At 28.0% G+C, this 16,499-nt stretch overlaps 2 protein-coding genes across 2 annotated transcripts in view; one reads left to right on the plus strand and one right to left on the minus strand.

The window, feature by feature from the left end:
- Nucleotides 1–1,709, plus strand: part of LOC100574780 (general transcription factor IIF subunit 1-like) — a 4,754-nt gene extending 3,045 nt beyond the window's left edge. Inside the window, exons 7-10 of the mRNA XM_016801661.2 lie at nt 820–946; nt 1,003–1,151; nt 1,270–1,387; nt 1,451–1,709. Of these exons, the coding sequence (XP_016657150.2) occupies nt 820–946; nt 1,003–1,151; nt 1,270–1,387; nt 1,451–1,709 (653 nt within the window). The remainder of the gene's footprint in view (nt 1–819; nt 947–1,002; nt 1,152–1,269; nt 1,388–1,450) is intronic.
- Nucleotides 1,710–5,006: 3,297 nt separating this feature from the next.
- On the minus strand, nt 5,007–7,432 carry LOC100168702 (heat shock protein 83-like). The gene is made up of 2 exons (XM_008181382.3): nt 7,167–7,432; nt 5,007–7,088 (listed from the first exon to the last, which is right to left on the minus strand). The coding sequence occupies exons 1-2, from the start codon at nt 7,415–7,417 to the stop codon at nt 5,171–5,173; spliced, it is 2,169 nt and encodes a 722-aa protein (XP_008179604.1). The 5' UTR covers nt 7,418–7,432; the 3' UTR covers nt 5,007–5,170.
- Nucleotides 7,433–16,499: the final 9,067 nt, after the last annotated feature.

Consider the following 16,499-nt stretch of genomic DNA (forward strand, 5'->3'; position numbering starts at 1 on the left):
ATTTGCTATGTTATGCACTTGTAAGACGGAGACAACACATACGGGTATCACGTCCTCTTAATATATAATGTGTGTATTCTTAATTATTATAGCATGTGATTATTTTTATATTAATATTTATGTATAAAACCATAAAAAGTAAAAATTTCTAAAAAATTGTTAGCTTAAGAAAATGCCACGCCCGCATGTGTTGTATCCGTCTTACAAGTGCGTAATATAGCAAATGTATGCTGAGCAGATCAGGTTAAGCTCGGTGAAAAATTTGAGTGAATTGACCTATTATAAAACTTGATGGTAAGAACATTATCTGTGTTCGTATCTTGGTTTTTACAATAGTTTAATTTTTTAGAAAGTTATGCGTATATACTTTAGTGTAAATTAAAAATGCTTCTAACTCACTTAAAAACTGAATAATCGTAAAAACGTGGCATCGTCTTAACAGATTATTTTTAAATCAACTAAGAACAGCTTAGCTATTTCAACAGTCAATTAAACAAGTTAAATTCATGTTAAGTTGATTAGAAAATTAACTAACTTGTTAAGTAAAACGGTAAAAAAAATTCAACTTTAACTTTCTAACTAGTTAATTCCCACCTTTGAATTTACCTATGGTAAACACCAAGGTACCACACACACTTATAACACTATATAGAGATAGTAATATTATACAATTTGAAATATCATTGTTGATTTATTTCAAGACTTTTGATAGGCAATTAATAACCTTAAAAATGACCTTAGTCTGGAAAAGTTTACAGTCTTGTATTTGTATAATGTGTTAAAATATTTGTGACTCTTTAAACCATTTAAATTTTATAGAAAAAAGAAAAGTCAAAACTAAACCAAAAAATAAGTCGAAAGGATCTGACAAATCAGCAGCGGAAGACAGTGATAATGGTGATGAAGATGGAAGAGAGTTGGATTATATATCCGATTCTTCAGAGGAGTAATTATCTGACAAATTCTAAGCTTGAAATAAAATAACTATTATTTTTGTATTAGTGTGTCGGATGTTGAAGCTAAAGTAACTAAAGAATTGAAGGGGGTGTCTGAAGAAAAAGCATTAAAGAGTCTCTTGGCATCTGATGAGGACACTGAAGCAAAAGATGATGAAAGTAAAACAACTGATATAAATGTCAAAAACAATACTGGTACTCACATAATTAATAGTTAATTTAAAACTTGATTTGTCAACTAAGACATTAGTCAACATTAGTCAACTAAGACAAACTGTTTACTGTCAATTTGTCATGTATTTTGTTTTTGCAGATTCAGAAAATTCAGATATGGACAGTGTACCAATTAATATAATACCAGTTAATTTGGATGGAATGAAAACAAATAGTAATGATCCAATTTGTATACCAAACATATCATCTAATCAAAGGTAATGCTCATTTATTTAATTAAATAATTAAACATTTAATAAAAACTTGAATTTACATTTTAGCCTGGAACCCCCACAGAAAAAAGTTAAAGAGGAATTGTCGCCAGTCACAATGTTTGATACACATGATATAACTGAAGAGGCTGTTCGACGATATTTGTTACGAAAACCATTCACTTCAGCTCAACTCATCAACAAGTTTAAGAATCGTTCCAATTTAAGTTCCGAACAATTAGTTAAAGCTATAGGATTAATATTAAAAAAAATCAATCCTGAAAAGCAAATAATACAGAACAAAATGTACTTGATTTTGAATAACTAAAAGCACTTACAAAAACTGCATTCAATTACTATTTTTGGTTTTTTTTGTATTTGATTTAAAAAATAAAAATTTAACAATTAGATGTAAGACCTAATAAAATTTAACATTATTTTTTTTTTTTTTTTTTATTATAAATATAATTAAAAGTAATTAATTAGTAACTAATTTTAAAAGTATCTATAAGTAGTTTCTTTACAAAATAAGCAATGACATCTATACTATAGTATTATTTAGTAATACAGAGTACATTTTATGATGTAAGACAGAAAATGTTTTATGTATAGTGTATGTCAAAAGTTTAAATTACAAGTGTAATGTTATTTTTAAAACCTTCACTTCATATATATATATATATATATAATAAGAAGATAAGTAGATACTATTGAAAATAATCGAAGCAGGTTTACTGCCCCATATAAAATATTATAATGTAATATTATTCCAACGTAATTGTGTATTAATAACGATGGTCTTTCGTAATAGGTACCTATATGTGATATAATATACAGTTTAATTGCACATTCACCACATACCACTTACCGGTGGTGATGGAGTACTAATACAATAAACATACCTACTTATTTACACATGTAAAGAAAAAACGGGTAAGTGCAGTGAGGTTGAGTAGGTCAGCAGGTGTTGGAAGTTTGACCCTTATCGTCCCTTAGGTTCTCAGAAAGGATAGTGTATAATTACAGTATACAATTTTAATACAATGATTGCATTCAATACAAAACGATTCTGAGTAGACGAAAAAAAATGTATGAATCATAATTATGTATTAATATTTAATAAGTAACCATTAATTGTATATAATGTAAAAAGTTGGAATTAGGTAATTTTTAAATTTTATTCGTTTCTATGTTGATAAACAAAGCTTTAGAAAAAAATATGTTAGAAAAATAAACTTTGGTCGTTTTTCCCGTGGTGTTAAAAACTATTGAGAAAATCAAAAAATGACTTCTTTAAAGTACCATCTTCATCCAATTTTCTAAAACAAAAAATATTTGATGTACTATACTATGTTGAAATCAAAACACTCCTTATGGTAGAAATTGTGTTTATATGATAAAAAGAAAAATAAACATTGTATAACCACAAGCTTCCTTGCTCCGCTTAGAATCTAAAATATTAATAATAATATATTATAGTAAAAACTGAAAAGTATTGGGTTAGGTAATGATTAATATTCCATGGACTTTTTTGAATTTTATTTTTTCATTAGCTTCTAGTGCATAACAATTATATCTCTGCTCAGGGGTGGACTTGGAAAGGCTGGGCCCACTATTCTGAGTTGATTAGCTATAAATAGCAAAGGCATATTTATTTCTATATTTTTTCTCTAAATAATTGTGCTTATTGACCTATACAAAGTGTAACAGAAACACCTGACAAATTAAATAACTTTTGTTATAATCATTATTTTTTTAATAGTATAATAAAATATTTCTTTGACACCAATCATAAAAATATTATTAAATTGTTTATTGGAAAAATTCAAAAATTCCAATTTGTAATTCTAATTTTTAGACACATTTTGATGATAAATATGTTTATTTAATTCAAGTAATTTATTTTTCAGTCTTTTTACATTTTTTTAAAAAATAAATATTTTTTTTTAAGTAGGTAAATTAATTTGAAACGTAATAACTTTTTTTTAAAGTTTTGTTTTGAGAATTTTTTGAGAAGTATATTTTGAATGTTTTATGGCCAACATAATTTATTAAATTAAAATTTTTTGAAATATAAAATAATACTAAAATAATTATTATATACACTACGTTGGCTAACGAACAGTATACTCCTAAATCATAATGTATTATTTCATTCTATTCAAGCAGTGCCGCCATGGTATACAAATTATAATCACCTTACAAAATGTTGTGTATATAGGTAACAATAATGCGATTATGGAATATAATAAAAATATTTTATACATATAGGTGTAATATGTGAATTGTATTTAATTTCTTTATTTAACCTCTCCCATTGAAAATATCTGTGTACACCACTGTCAATATGATATAATATTAATAATTAACATTAATGATAATTAATATAAGGACTTTAAAACCAATTGATATCAAAATGTTTAATATTTAATTATAATTAAAACTGTAGTTTATCTTCAGAACTATACTGTAAGGTAGTCGCGTAGTGGTAAATAGAAAAAAATAACCAAATTCTGTGTAGTTCATTCTATTTGGTATCAATAATTAAGTAAAATTAAATGTAGTTTTATATTATGATTCTAACAAAGATAATGTTATTTTTAAATAATTTATTTTGTATTGTATCCCATAATAAAATAAGTACTAATCTCCATATGCATTGTCAATTTATGTGTCACATAAGACATGTTAAGACATATCTTATATGTGATACACAAATTTACTATACATAAGGACATTACTGCGGTTAAAATTATGACTAAAATATATACTTTCTATCAATGACAAACAATATGATGCACCAGGAGTTGAATTAGCTCATAAAAATAAAATTTGAAGTTCTTCTATTTAAAAACTTTATTAAGTACTATATAAATTATAGTAATCAGTAGTTGTATATAATTCATAAGTCAAATGTATAAAATAAAACTACCTATATTAATACCAAACACTGTTTACCCGTTTGTCATTGCGAAGTTAAAATTAACAAAATTCTAAAAAAGTATATATAATTATTAATGTTTATAGTACTTGGTAAATAGTAAACTAGCATCCAAATTTAAAGCCACTGGTCAATTGAGTATAGTACAAACTTTATACTAATAAAAAATATTGACAAAATATAAAAATTTAACATATCATGTCAAAGTTAATTTCATTCAATTGATTGTTTATTGTTTTAAGTTCTAGATGACCAGATTTTCAATTTAAATGAATAACAATAAAATAATTCATTAATTAAAATCATGATGTAAACCTCAAAACTGTAGTTACAATTAATAGTCAAACAAGAATATTGACAATCACAACTAACTCTAAATGTAGCATATATCATCACAAAGTGAGACACAAACCATAGAATATAATTGATTTATTATTATCTATACTGACTATACTCATTTTTTGTGTATACCACAGTTCCATAATCTGTATTTAAATTTTAACAGAATGGATGTCATACTATGTCTAAGCCTATCATTGGTAATAAAGCAATGATTAACAAATTTCAATATGAGTTTAGTTTAAGTAAAAAATTATTCCATGTATTTATTTTATTATCTGTAAGACTCGTAAACACTTTATACAACTAGAATATTTCAAGCAAAGTGTAAATTAAATATTAGATAATTATACAAATATACCAGATTTAAATAAATTGCCATGAAGTAGTTAATTTTGGAACAAATTTGGAATACAATGTAAAAAAAATGGACAAACCAGTCTCAAAATAATTTTTAAAAATAAAAAATATAGAAAATAGTTTTCAAAAAACATTTACATTGTAATTATTTAGTCAAGTTCTTCCATAAGAGAAGAATATTCAGCATCAGTTTCGAAAACTGACTCGGAGGCTTCAACTTCAGCATATTTCTCTTCAGCTACTGGAAAATCCTCGTCAATGGCCAAACCTAATTTGATCATTCTGTGGATTCTCGAAGCATGAACATGTGGGTCTTCAAGTCCAAAGCCAGATGACATTAAGCTCGTATCAAACAAAAGGATAACCAAGTCTCTGACAGTTTTGTCATTAGGATCAGCTTCAGCCATTTTTCTGAGTGTCTCAATGATTGGGTGGTCTGGGTTGATTTCCAAGTGTTTTTTGGCAGACATATAATCCATGGTAGATGAATCTTTGAGTGCTTGTGCCTTCATGATACGTTCCATGTTTGCAGTCCAACCGTATTGTGATGTGACAACACAGCACGGAGACTCAACAAGTCTGTTACTGATGACAACATTTTGAACTTTCTTATCCAAAATGTCCTTAATAACTTTGCATAACTTTTCCAATCTGGATTGATCATCTTCGCGTTTCTTCTTTTCTTCATCAGTTTCGGGCAAGTCTAAACCTTCTTTTGTGACAGACACTAATTTCATGCCATCATATTCTTTCATTGTTTGGACGACATATTCATCAATGGGTTCCGTCATGTAAAAAACCTCAAAACCACGTTTCTTAACACGTTCAACGAATGGCGAGTTAGATACTTGTTCGAGGCTTTCACCTGTTATATAGTAAATGTGTTTTTGATTCTGCTGCATACGTGCAACATATTCCTTTAGGGAGCATGATTCATCACCACTGACTGAGGAATGGAATCTCAACAAGTCTGAGAGTTTCTTTTTACTTTGGCTATCTTCGTGGATTCCAAGTTTCAAGTTCTTGCCGAACTGTTCATACCATTTCTTGTAATTTTCCTTGTCTTCTGCCAATTCTTCAAACAATTCCAAACATTTCTTAACCAAGTTCTTCCTGATAACCTTTAAGATCTTGTTTTGTTGGAGCATTTCACGGGATATGTTCAACGGCAAATCTTCGCTGTCAACAACACCCTTGATGAAGTTTAAGTATTCTGGAATGAGGTCTTCACAATTTTCCATAATGAAGACACGACGAACATACAATTTAATGTTGTTCTTCTTCTTCTTGTTCTCAAACATATCAAAAGGCGCACGCTTGGGAATGAATAACAATGCTCTGAACTCGAGTTGTCCCTCCACAGAAAAATGTTTGACAGCCAAATGATCTTCCCAGTCATTGGTCAAGGATTTGTAGAATTCACTATATTCATCTTGGCTGATATCATCAGGATTGCGTGTCCAGATTGGTTTTGTCTTATTTAAGACCTCTTCATCCAAGTACTTTTCTTTAATAGTCTTCTTCTTTTTCTTGTCATTTTCCTTATCTTTTTTGTCTTCGTTCTTATCTTCACCCATATCCTCAATTTTTGGTTTTTTTTTTTCTTCTGCTTCATCATTAACCTCTTCCTCATTATCTTCTTCAGCATCATCTTCACTGACTTCCTTGGTACGTTCATTCTCAATGATTAATTTGATTGGATAGCCAATGAATTGGGAGTGCTTCTTGATGATGCTGGTAATTTTTTCTTGTTGAAGGAACTCAGCTTGATCTTCTTTGATCTGAAGGACAATCTTAGTACCACGGCCCAATGATTCTCCAGGATCGGTACGAATGGTGAATGAACCTCCGGCAGCAGATTCCCACACAAATTGTTCATCATCATTGTGTTTGGAAACAACAGTAACCTTGTCAGCTACCAAATAGGAAGAATAGAAACCCACACCAAATTGACCAATCATAGAAATGTCAGCTCCAGCTTGTAAGGCTTCCATGAAAGCCTTGGTACCAGATTTGGCAATGGTTCCCAAGTTGTTGACTAGATCAGCTTTGGTCATACCAATACCACTAAAATAACAATATTATGGTCAGGAAAGATTTTTATATTTAAACCTATTCATTTATATAGATAATAAAAATACTTACGTGTCAATAATGGTCAAAGTTTTTTCTTCCGCATTGGGGATAATTTTAATGTGTAAGTCTTTGCCAGATTCTAATTTGGATGGATCAGTCAACGATTCATAACGAATTTTGTCCAATGCATCAGAAGAGTTGGATACTAATTCTCTCAAAAAGATTTCTTTGTTGGAGTAGAATGTGTTTATGATGAGAGACATAAGCTGAGCAATCTCGGCTTGGAAAGCGAAGGTCTCAACATTTTCAGTTGCAGTCATGGTAACGTCTCCAGGTATCTAAAATTAAAAACTTTCAATATTCGAAAAACTTTTAAGCAGGTATATGAATCTAACAAAGTGTATGTATTTTTGGTTAATTTATTAGTGTAGACTCTTAAGTATTGTAGATAATGGAGGTGAAAATATGTTATGTACATAATTAAATTAAGCAGAAAATAAATAGGTACCTACCTAATAAATATAATAAATTTGTTATCTAAGAGTTAAAAGTGTGAATTTAAAATCTTAATTAAATACTTAATCAAACTTAATTCAATAAAATACCTTCCTATAAATTAAAAATAAATTAAGTAAGTACCTAGTTTAATAATATAAAATAAAAAGTGATGGCAATTTTCATTCCTTTTGTGGATTTATTCCAATCATTAAAGTTACAATAAAGTAACGATTCCAAAAAACTTGTTACATTATTTTTTAGTAACACAAAATGTAATCGGATTACTCGAACACTACTTGTAATGCACAGAACGATCGACTGATCAAGACACGTAGGTTCTCGTTTCTTCAATCTCCATTAGAACGAATACATTGTGCCTAACATTTTAGCAGTACAGTGTACACTGACTTCATAAGCCAAACTATTTGAACTGTTTAAGTAACTGCAAAACATACTAATTTTACAATTTATTACAATATAAAATGATTAATAAATTAAGTTTCAGCAGAAATAATTATAAAAATATAAATGTAAAAAAATCACTTCACTTAAGCTGCAAAAAAAAATAATATTACCTAATTATAATAATTATAAAATAAATAAACTAAAACTTCCACAACTAACTTAGGTAATTTCTAAACTCTTTAAGCCTTAAATAGGTAGTTATAAAATATTATATATTTATATTGTTAAGTATTTGTACCATCTAACGATTGAACATAGGAACGTATCATGAACTTTACCCGTTTTCCTACAGTAAGGGACCATTTTGTACTTTGATGCTTTAATCATTAAAGTAATCATTAAAGTTTAATGTACCGATGGAACTGAGGAATGATCAGATGTATTCGTTCCTATTCGTTTCACCAGTGTACTCGTTACTCTGGAACGAACACTAAAGTATCGACCCATCACTAATATAAAATTAAACACTGTAAATATTAGAAAACTTTTTTTAAGCAGGTAGGTATGCAATTTTTGTCAATTAATGAGTGACATTAAATGTAAACACCTGAATATTGTGGTTAATGAAAATTAAATGTTAGGTACATAATTAAATTAAGTTGAAAATAAATACCTGATGATTAATATACTAAGTTTAGGTATTATCTAAGAGTTAAAAATAAATTAAGTAGTTTAGCCAACGAATTAATAATTGGAGAAAAAAAATATAACGAACAGGTGCAGTGTGTAGCACGAACACGTAATTAATTAATTCTAACGCAAGAAAAAATAGGAAAAATGCCCATAAATTGTATCGTTAAAAATCAAGAGCTGAATAGTACTTACAGTTTATTGATGATCACAAATAAAACGATTGATCGCAATTAGAAGCGCAGGCGTCAGGCGTGAGTGCTCAAAGAGTCAAGAGCGACGGCGTCGGGTACTCTGTAATAATATATAACTTCCCTGGCCCGAAGGTTCACTAACGTCTTATGGACTTGATGGAGAGCGTTGGTCAAAACCGGCGACCGGTCGACGGTGCACGCGTGACGGCAAACGACGAACGGCGCCGGACTGTGTGTGGACACAGGCTGCCCAGTGCGAAACGACCCAACGATGCGCAGCGGACGCCCAAACAATGGCGCGGCTGTCACAAGAATATTTTGACCAACGTCACATCTACTTGCGTTTTTTGTCGGCTGAAAGACGTCGAGAATTGTCTAGAACATCCGATGAGCCGCCCACCGTCTACAGAGTGATGCCGGTGACCGATCATCATCCCTCGTACGCGGCTGATTTGTTTTACGATTTGAATTATCGAAACTCTTTCCTCCGCCATTGCCGACGGATTTTTTGAGAGTTTCAGCGATTTATAATCGGCGATCGTAGCGATCAACTTATACCGTCGACTTATAGATAGTTAATTATTATCGCATCCGATTTTCCAGTTTCCGAATGGGTTTTTTTTTTATAGTTTAACAACATTTTCAAATATTTGATCGACTACCCCCCCCCCCCCCCCACGGCTTGGTGATAATATTTCAAAATACATTATATAACAATTTTGATATAGGTACTACTTTTTCGCCTGCCGTTCTTTTGGTGAACTGTACGAAATGTCTACCATTTCGAATCGAATTTTATTGATCTTTTTTTCGATCGGAATCGTAAAAAAATAGCCTGCAAAACTAGGAAAAAAAATCCCCAAAGCTATACCCAAATGTTAGATATAGCTGCTGTCAAAAATAATAATTAATAATAATAATAATAGTATATAATATTTTAATGATAATTTATAATTATCATTATATTAACTTGGTCAAATAGGTTTGCTAAAATAAAAATTATAATAATAAATATATATTATATAGTTTTTAGTCAGTCAGTTTATTACAACAAAAAGTTTCTCAGACGTCGGTTCGCTGGAGCATAAAATAAAACAATTTTAGTACAGGGCCGGAATGGTATGTATCGGCCCATCGAGATTTTCACTTCTAAGCTGCCCATTTACATGTTCACCGGCCCAACATTTTTACGATAAATTTTTGACAAGGTACTAACAAGGGGATAAGCCTCCGAAAAATTTGATTATTAAGATTATTAAATTTTAGTGTATTACATACCCAATGAATTGTAAGCAGTGGCGTAGCCAGGAATTTTGTATGGGTGTAGTGCTAAGTATACAAATAAAATATATTGTCTTTTATTTACACTTTTTTTTTTACTACCCTGGCAACCTCCCTGGCTACGCCACTGATTGTAATACGTTAAATAAATATAATAATGAATATAGACAATATTAAACTCTCACATAAATACATGATGTATATTATAAATTATATTATCATATAAACAACATAATAAAATAATAATATAATATAAAAATAATAATAATTAACAATATTGGACATTTTTTTAATGAAACAATAAAATTACATATTTAACAAATTTGCCATTTTTGTATTCTTTTTGGCCAATTAGCTATTTCTCCCGGCATCTTTTTTTTCTTTTTAATTCTTTTCATGGGAAACTTTTCTTCAATATTATATTCTAATTCTACGTCATCCATTTGACAATTGGCCCATTCAATAAATGTCCTTGTCAAATCTTTAATATGATTAAAGTCTCTGGCTTTAGACTGCAAAGTACTAATTGTAGTTTTTACCATGCTAAATGCATGTACATTATTCATTCTTTTAGTCTGTAAATATAATAATAATGGTGTAGTGTATACAAATATTTCTTGAAAAATATGTGGGGTCAGGACAGTTTCATATTTTAAAAGACCATCAATAAAACATTTTGCTTTAAAGCGCACATCTTGAGCAAATCCATTTGATTCATAAATTTCATTTAATATCTGTATAATTTCAACATACAAGCATTCATTAGGATTTAAATAGGTACCGAATACCTTAGCTAAGCATCTGTCTTTAGCCCACCAACGTGTATCTCCGATACAAGAAATAAATTTATACTTGCTATTTTCATGCCATTTGTTCATTCTAAGATATGATTCTCTGACAAACACTGCTATTGAATTTAACAAACCAAATAATGTAGTACTTTCATTGCATCCAATACAGTTTTTAACATCTAGATTAAGATCATTTATTGCTTTACATACAATATCATATAGATTTTTACCTTTCCCACTTTTACAATCAACAATAGCTAATAGTTTTTCATTTATATCATCAGTCACAAACCTAATAATAATTGCAAGCTGGTCATGCACATTAATATCTTGGATAAAATCAATTTGTATTGTAAAAAACGGTGCTTTTCTAATATTTTCAGCTTGAACTTAAATCAAGGTTTATTAAAATAATTTAGTGAATCTACAACGTTATCAGGTGTCTTACTTCTTGTATCCACATCACTTGGATAACTCGAAAGTAATAATTAATAAACATTATGTAAGATTGAATTTTTATACATTTTTAATTATTAAAAATATATTATAGTTTTACCTGATCAGCTATAACTGTTTGGCATATGTTTGTTACATTAGTATAAAATGAATTTTCATTAAGTTCATCAATGTTTGTAGAAGGGCTGGAAGTCTATAAAATATAAATGTTAAAAAAATAAATAAGTTTACTTGTTCATGTTATTAAAAACATTTAATATACTTACAGAGTTATGCTCAACTACAGCTTTCATTGTAGTAGAATTATTGCCATTAGTGTCATTTGAAATATGTATTAATTCTGAAGGATGTAATGCTTCACTAGATATCTCAATTAATTTTAATAGTTAAAATAAAAATAATTTTCTATTAATTCAATTTTATTTATATGATTTAATAATGAGCATAATAATGCTGTTTTTTTGAAAAATCATCAATGTTAAATTGGAAGCTTAAAAAAGAACAGTTACTCATACTACTTACTAACAAACCTAATTATATAGTTAATTATACAAATTATAAATTTGTAATCACTAATCATCGTTTTTTAATTTAATTTTATCAATTTGCTATTGATTATAAATATAATAAAATATCTATACACCTCCTATGTACAATACATCTATTATAATCAATTGAGTACCTATATAAATATTTAGTAAGCTAGGATAAGTAATGACTATTATACTAAAAATAAGTATTTTCTATGTAATAGGTAATGTTTTTTTTATATTATTCTATTCATGCTACCTAATCTTGTGAAGGATTAATAAACGGACATTATAAAATGTAAAATTATAAAATGTTTAGTTTTTTTTTTTTTATAGCAAATAAATGATTAGGTATGTATCTAGTTAAATTAACAAACAGTTTGTGCTAAATACTAAAATACTTGTAAAAATGTATTACTATAAATTAATATAACATAAGTTACCTGTTACAACAACTGTACCTACTATAGAAGTAGGTAAAGCAGCTAATGGTTTGACAGTTGAAAAAAAAATTTTTTTTTATTTTGGATCATTTCCAACAGCTATTATACCAAGTGACCTTTTAAGTCTAGCCTTTTCTGCTCCTCCTTTCGGGCGTATTAATGTTTTCTCATCATAATTAATTTTTAATTTGTTCAATTTTACGAGTCAAAAGTCAAAACAACACAAAAATACACAATACTTATAGATAAGAAATTGGAACTGATGACAAAAATACAAAATATGGTGGTTTGTCTATTATCAACAGCCTATTTTTAAACATCTCTAAATTTATCAGTTTAATAAATATACTATCGGATGATAACTGATAAAAATAATAATAATATTATACTATTATTACAGGCCGTGCACTGCGGTCACCACCTGCTTCAACGGTGCAACACAAGCTCATACAAAAATATTATAATGATAGGCAATAGCTTACATAACTATAGCAATTGCCTACCAGATGCCTAGGTATATTGTGGTTTAATGGTTGATATTATGTTTATTGGTTTATTACATCTAGAGTTGTTACGAACTTATCGTATATTAAACATGAATTTATTTTCACCACACGACGGCCCATTTCCAAAAAATTTAAGCGGCCCATTGCCCAAAATTTAGCCCGTTACCCTGTCTTAGTAGGTTATAAATATAAAATAAAAATGTTCTTAATTTTAATATATCACGAAACATTCCTAAATGATTGAAATTTATAAATAAAAAATTGATATAAGTACTAATAATTGATAACAATATGATAAAGTTTATAAAATGGGAGTTGTGATTTATATTTATTTTACAAAGAGAACATTTAATTGATATGAAATAGGTACCTATTTATGTTATACAGAGATTACATATAATATATTATAATATTACATATTATAAAAAGTTAATTTCCTCCATTGAGACTACAATATGCGATAGGAGTTTATTATATTGTTAAATTTGGTACCTGTATAGTGATGTACGTTAGGCAGTGGCGTAATTACGGGGGGGGGGATATGAGGGATAGATCCCCCCCTCCATGAGCTGTATTTCTATATTGTCTTATACCTACAAATAGTTCAAATACAAATTTATAAATTATTACGAAACTAAAAAAAAATAAAATGTTTAGTTGTTTTGGTATAAATATTAAGTACCCAGTTATAAAAATATTTATCCGGTAAACGGTAAGCATATTTCAAAATAAATTGCCTGATTTATTTTAATTCTTATTTATTAATAAACACTGGGTACCCTGCCACACATTGTACAGTACCTACTTCCTACACAATACATGCATATAGATTATAGACAGTAAGTAATTCGATAATGGGAAAAACCAACCATTCCAAAAACATAATACAATAATAAAAAATAAAAATGTAACTTCAAGTTTTACATTTCGTAGAACAAATAGTAATACTAAGAATGCTCACCAAAATTTTACACATTGATTATTTTGATTACGTATACACTACACAGTGTGTACACACCATGTTATTCCCTCGTAGTCACAGTGTCAGACAACTTAGTAATTGATTTTACTTTTATAAGCTAAAAGAAAAATGGAGCAAAAAAAAAGTAAATTACGAGCAACTATAGTAGTAGGTACTCCATTGAATTATTTTAAAATTTGGTCTTGACGTAAGTATTACAATTTTTAATTATTCAAAATACCTACTTATCATTATTAGGCAAAGAATTAAATATTTTAAAATCGTACAAAATATAATGTATGACGTATTTTATGCACTTATTATAATTTGTAATTAGTATTAAAACTCACGCTAAAATTATGCAAAATTAAATAAGCACCAGTTAAAAAATTTATTAAAAATTTAACTGCATCCACTGCAGTTTATTTAATAAACTATTGGGTACCTATGTCATATTCATTTTTATAAAAAATTTGAATGAGTTTATTAAAAATAAATAGAATTTAATAATTTATAATAATAATTAATAATACTTAATATTTAATAATAATTATACCTATACATTTTCTTGTTTATTATTTAAGGAAAACATAAAGAAATCTGATGATGTATCACGGGCAAAGCCCCCTACAAGTTTGCCATACAAATTTATTTTGATCCCCCCCTACCATTTATTAATACCTAAAATTATATAGTAGGTACTCCAAGAACCTTTATAAAATTAATAAGATTAAAAATATGCATCATTACTTTGACATGCAAAATATGAGAAAAGCTACTTATTTTCTTATAGTGAAAGTTATTATGATGTTTTTTTTTATTTATTGAGAATAAATGCTAGGTCCAACAGATAGGTCATTAGCCTGTGGTTGAGGTTACATTATTATTATTGGATAATTAAGTTATAAATTAAGATTATATAGTTATGGGATAAATGGTTTTTACAGTATTATATATTTACATTATATTTGTTAGATTATGATGTAAAAATGTGTAGGAAATATAATATTTTGGTTTTCAAGGATTAATTGCTAGAACACATGTGTTAAATTAATGGCACAATATAATTACATTAAAAAAGGACAATCTTACCAGAACACGTCTAAAATCATTTTCATTGGTTTTAATCTTTGATTCAAATTCTTTAAGAGCAAGATCCATTTCAATTGGGAGGATTTCATTTATATCAAAATTGTTTACATCATTATTAAAGGATGAACTTATAGGTGTTTTATTTGCATTTCCCATTAATACTTCAATGTTTGTTGTCATTATTTGTTGAGACGTTGAGTAGATGCCATATTATTAACTTCAAACCTGAGGTGTGTCAATACAGATAATACATGTTTTTAAAAATCTAAAATCAAATGAAAAATTTTTTTTACTGATTTCTCCAGGTGTTATGACAGTCAAATTGTAACATTATAAAAGGTAATAATTACAATAGGCATAAATAATTTTAAATAATATGGTTATACCTGCAGTAGACATCAAACCATCTAAATTATTATTTTTGACAGTATTTTCAAATCTTTTTAATTGATAATTTGTTCCTATTAAATGTAAAAAAATAATAGTAATTATTATAACATTAAGTAAAAAGAGTACAATGTAATTTACCTTGATTCAAACTGAAATCGGAAGAAAACTCTAAATTAGTATTTTTATAAGAAGGTGATATATCCATATTTTGTTGCAACTTAATTGGTGAACCTATAAAGATCAATAAACAAATAATTTCAAAAATTTGATAAATACTTTTAATATAATATAATTAATAAAGTCTGTAAATATTTGATTTTAAATTAAACACGTTATACAAGAATCTTACTGAACAGTTGTGAGTCATTGAAAAGGTTTTTTTCGCATTCACTTTTTGAGGCTTACTAGTGGATGATGTAGAATACTTATGCACGTCATTCATAGATTGTGAATTAGAACTTAACTCAGTTTTTTTGTTTTGAATCAGTCATTGATTCTACTCTAATCTTTCCAATTGGTGAGGTAATTTCACAAATATCTGGAGCTAAAAGATAACAATTAAAAGATAATAATTATTGTAAAGCTGGAAAAAAAAATAGGTATAATTTTTCTAGAAATTAATTATACACATTTACATTCAAGAATAAAATCTGGATCTTTATCGTTATCATCAAACGAGTTAGAGAATCTTCATCGTAAGCAGGATTCACTTTTTTATTTTCTAAAAATGTAATCAAAATAAGTATTTATATTATATTGATTATATTTTAATATTGGTTTAGATAATACTTACTAAATACTTCAGGCAGTTTTATAAAACTTATTTCTTTTAATTTAGATTTAGATTTTTTAGGAGAAGGCGAAGGTGAACTTTCTACCACTTTAGCTCTTTTTTTACGCGTTTCTTTTTGTTCAATTTCAGATACATCAGATGTTACCTGAGCAATATTTGCTTTACGTTTTGCTTCTTCATATGAATCTATTTACACATAAATAAAATATATAATTATAATATTATGTGAACTATATATACTTTTGGTATTGAGAAAGTTTGACAGGAAGATGTTGTAAATATCCAAAATAAAAATTTGGTTACTCTATCTAACATCCAAAATCACAATTATTTTAAACTAAAAAATAGAATAACAATTAGTTGTGATATATA

The sequence above is a fragment of the Acyrthosiphon pisum genome, chromosome X, assembly GCF_005508785.2.
Source record: "Acyrthosiphon pisum isolate AL4f chromosome X, pea_aphid_22Mar2018_4r6ur, whole genome shotgun sequence".
NCBI classification, from domain to species: domain Eukaryota; kingdom Metazoa; phylum Arthropoda; class Insecta; order Hemiptera; family Aphididae; genus Acyrthosiphon; species Acyrthosiphon pisum.

Coding starts and splice junctions, on each gene's coding strand:
- LOC100168702 (XM_008181382.3), bottom strand. CDS start 7,417: ATGACTGCAACTGAAAATGTTGAGACCTTCGCTTTCCAAGCCGAGATT. Junction 7,089..7,166: donor ACTTTGACCATTATTGACAC/GTAAGTATTTTT, acceptor TTGTTATTTTAG/TGGTATTGGTATGACCAAAG.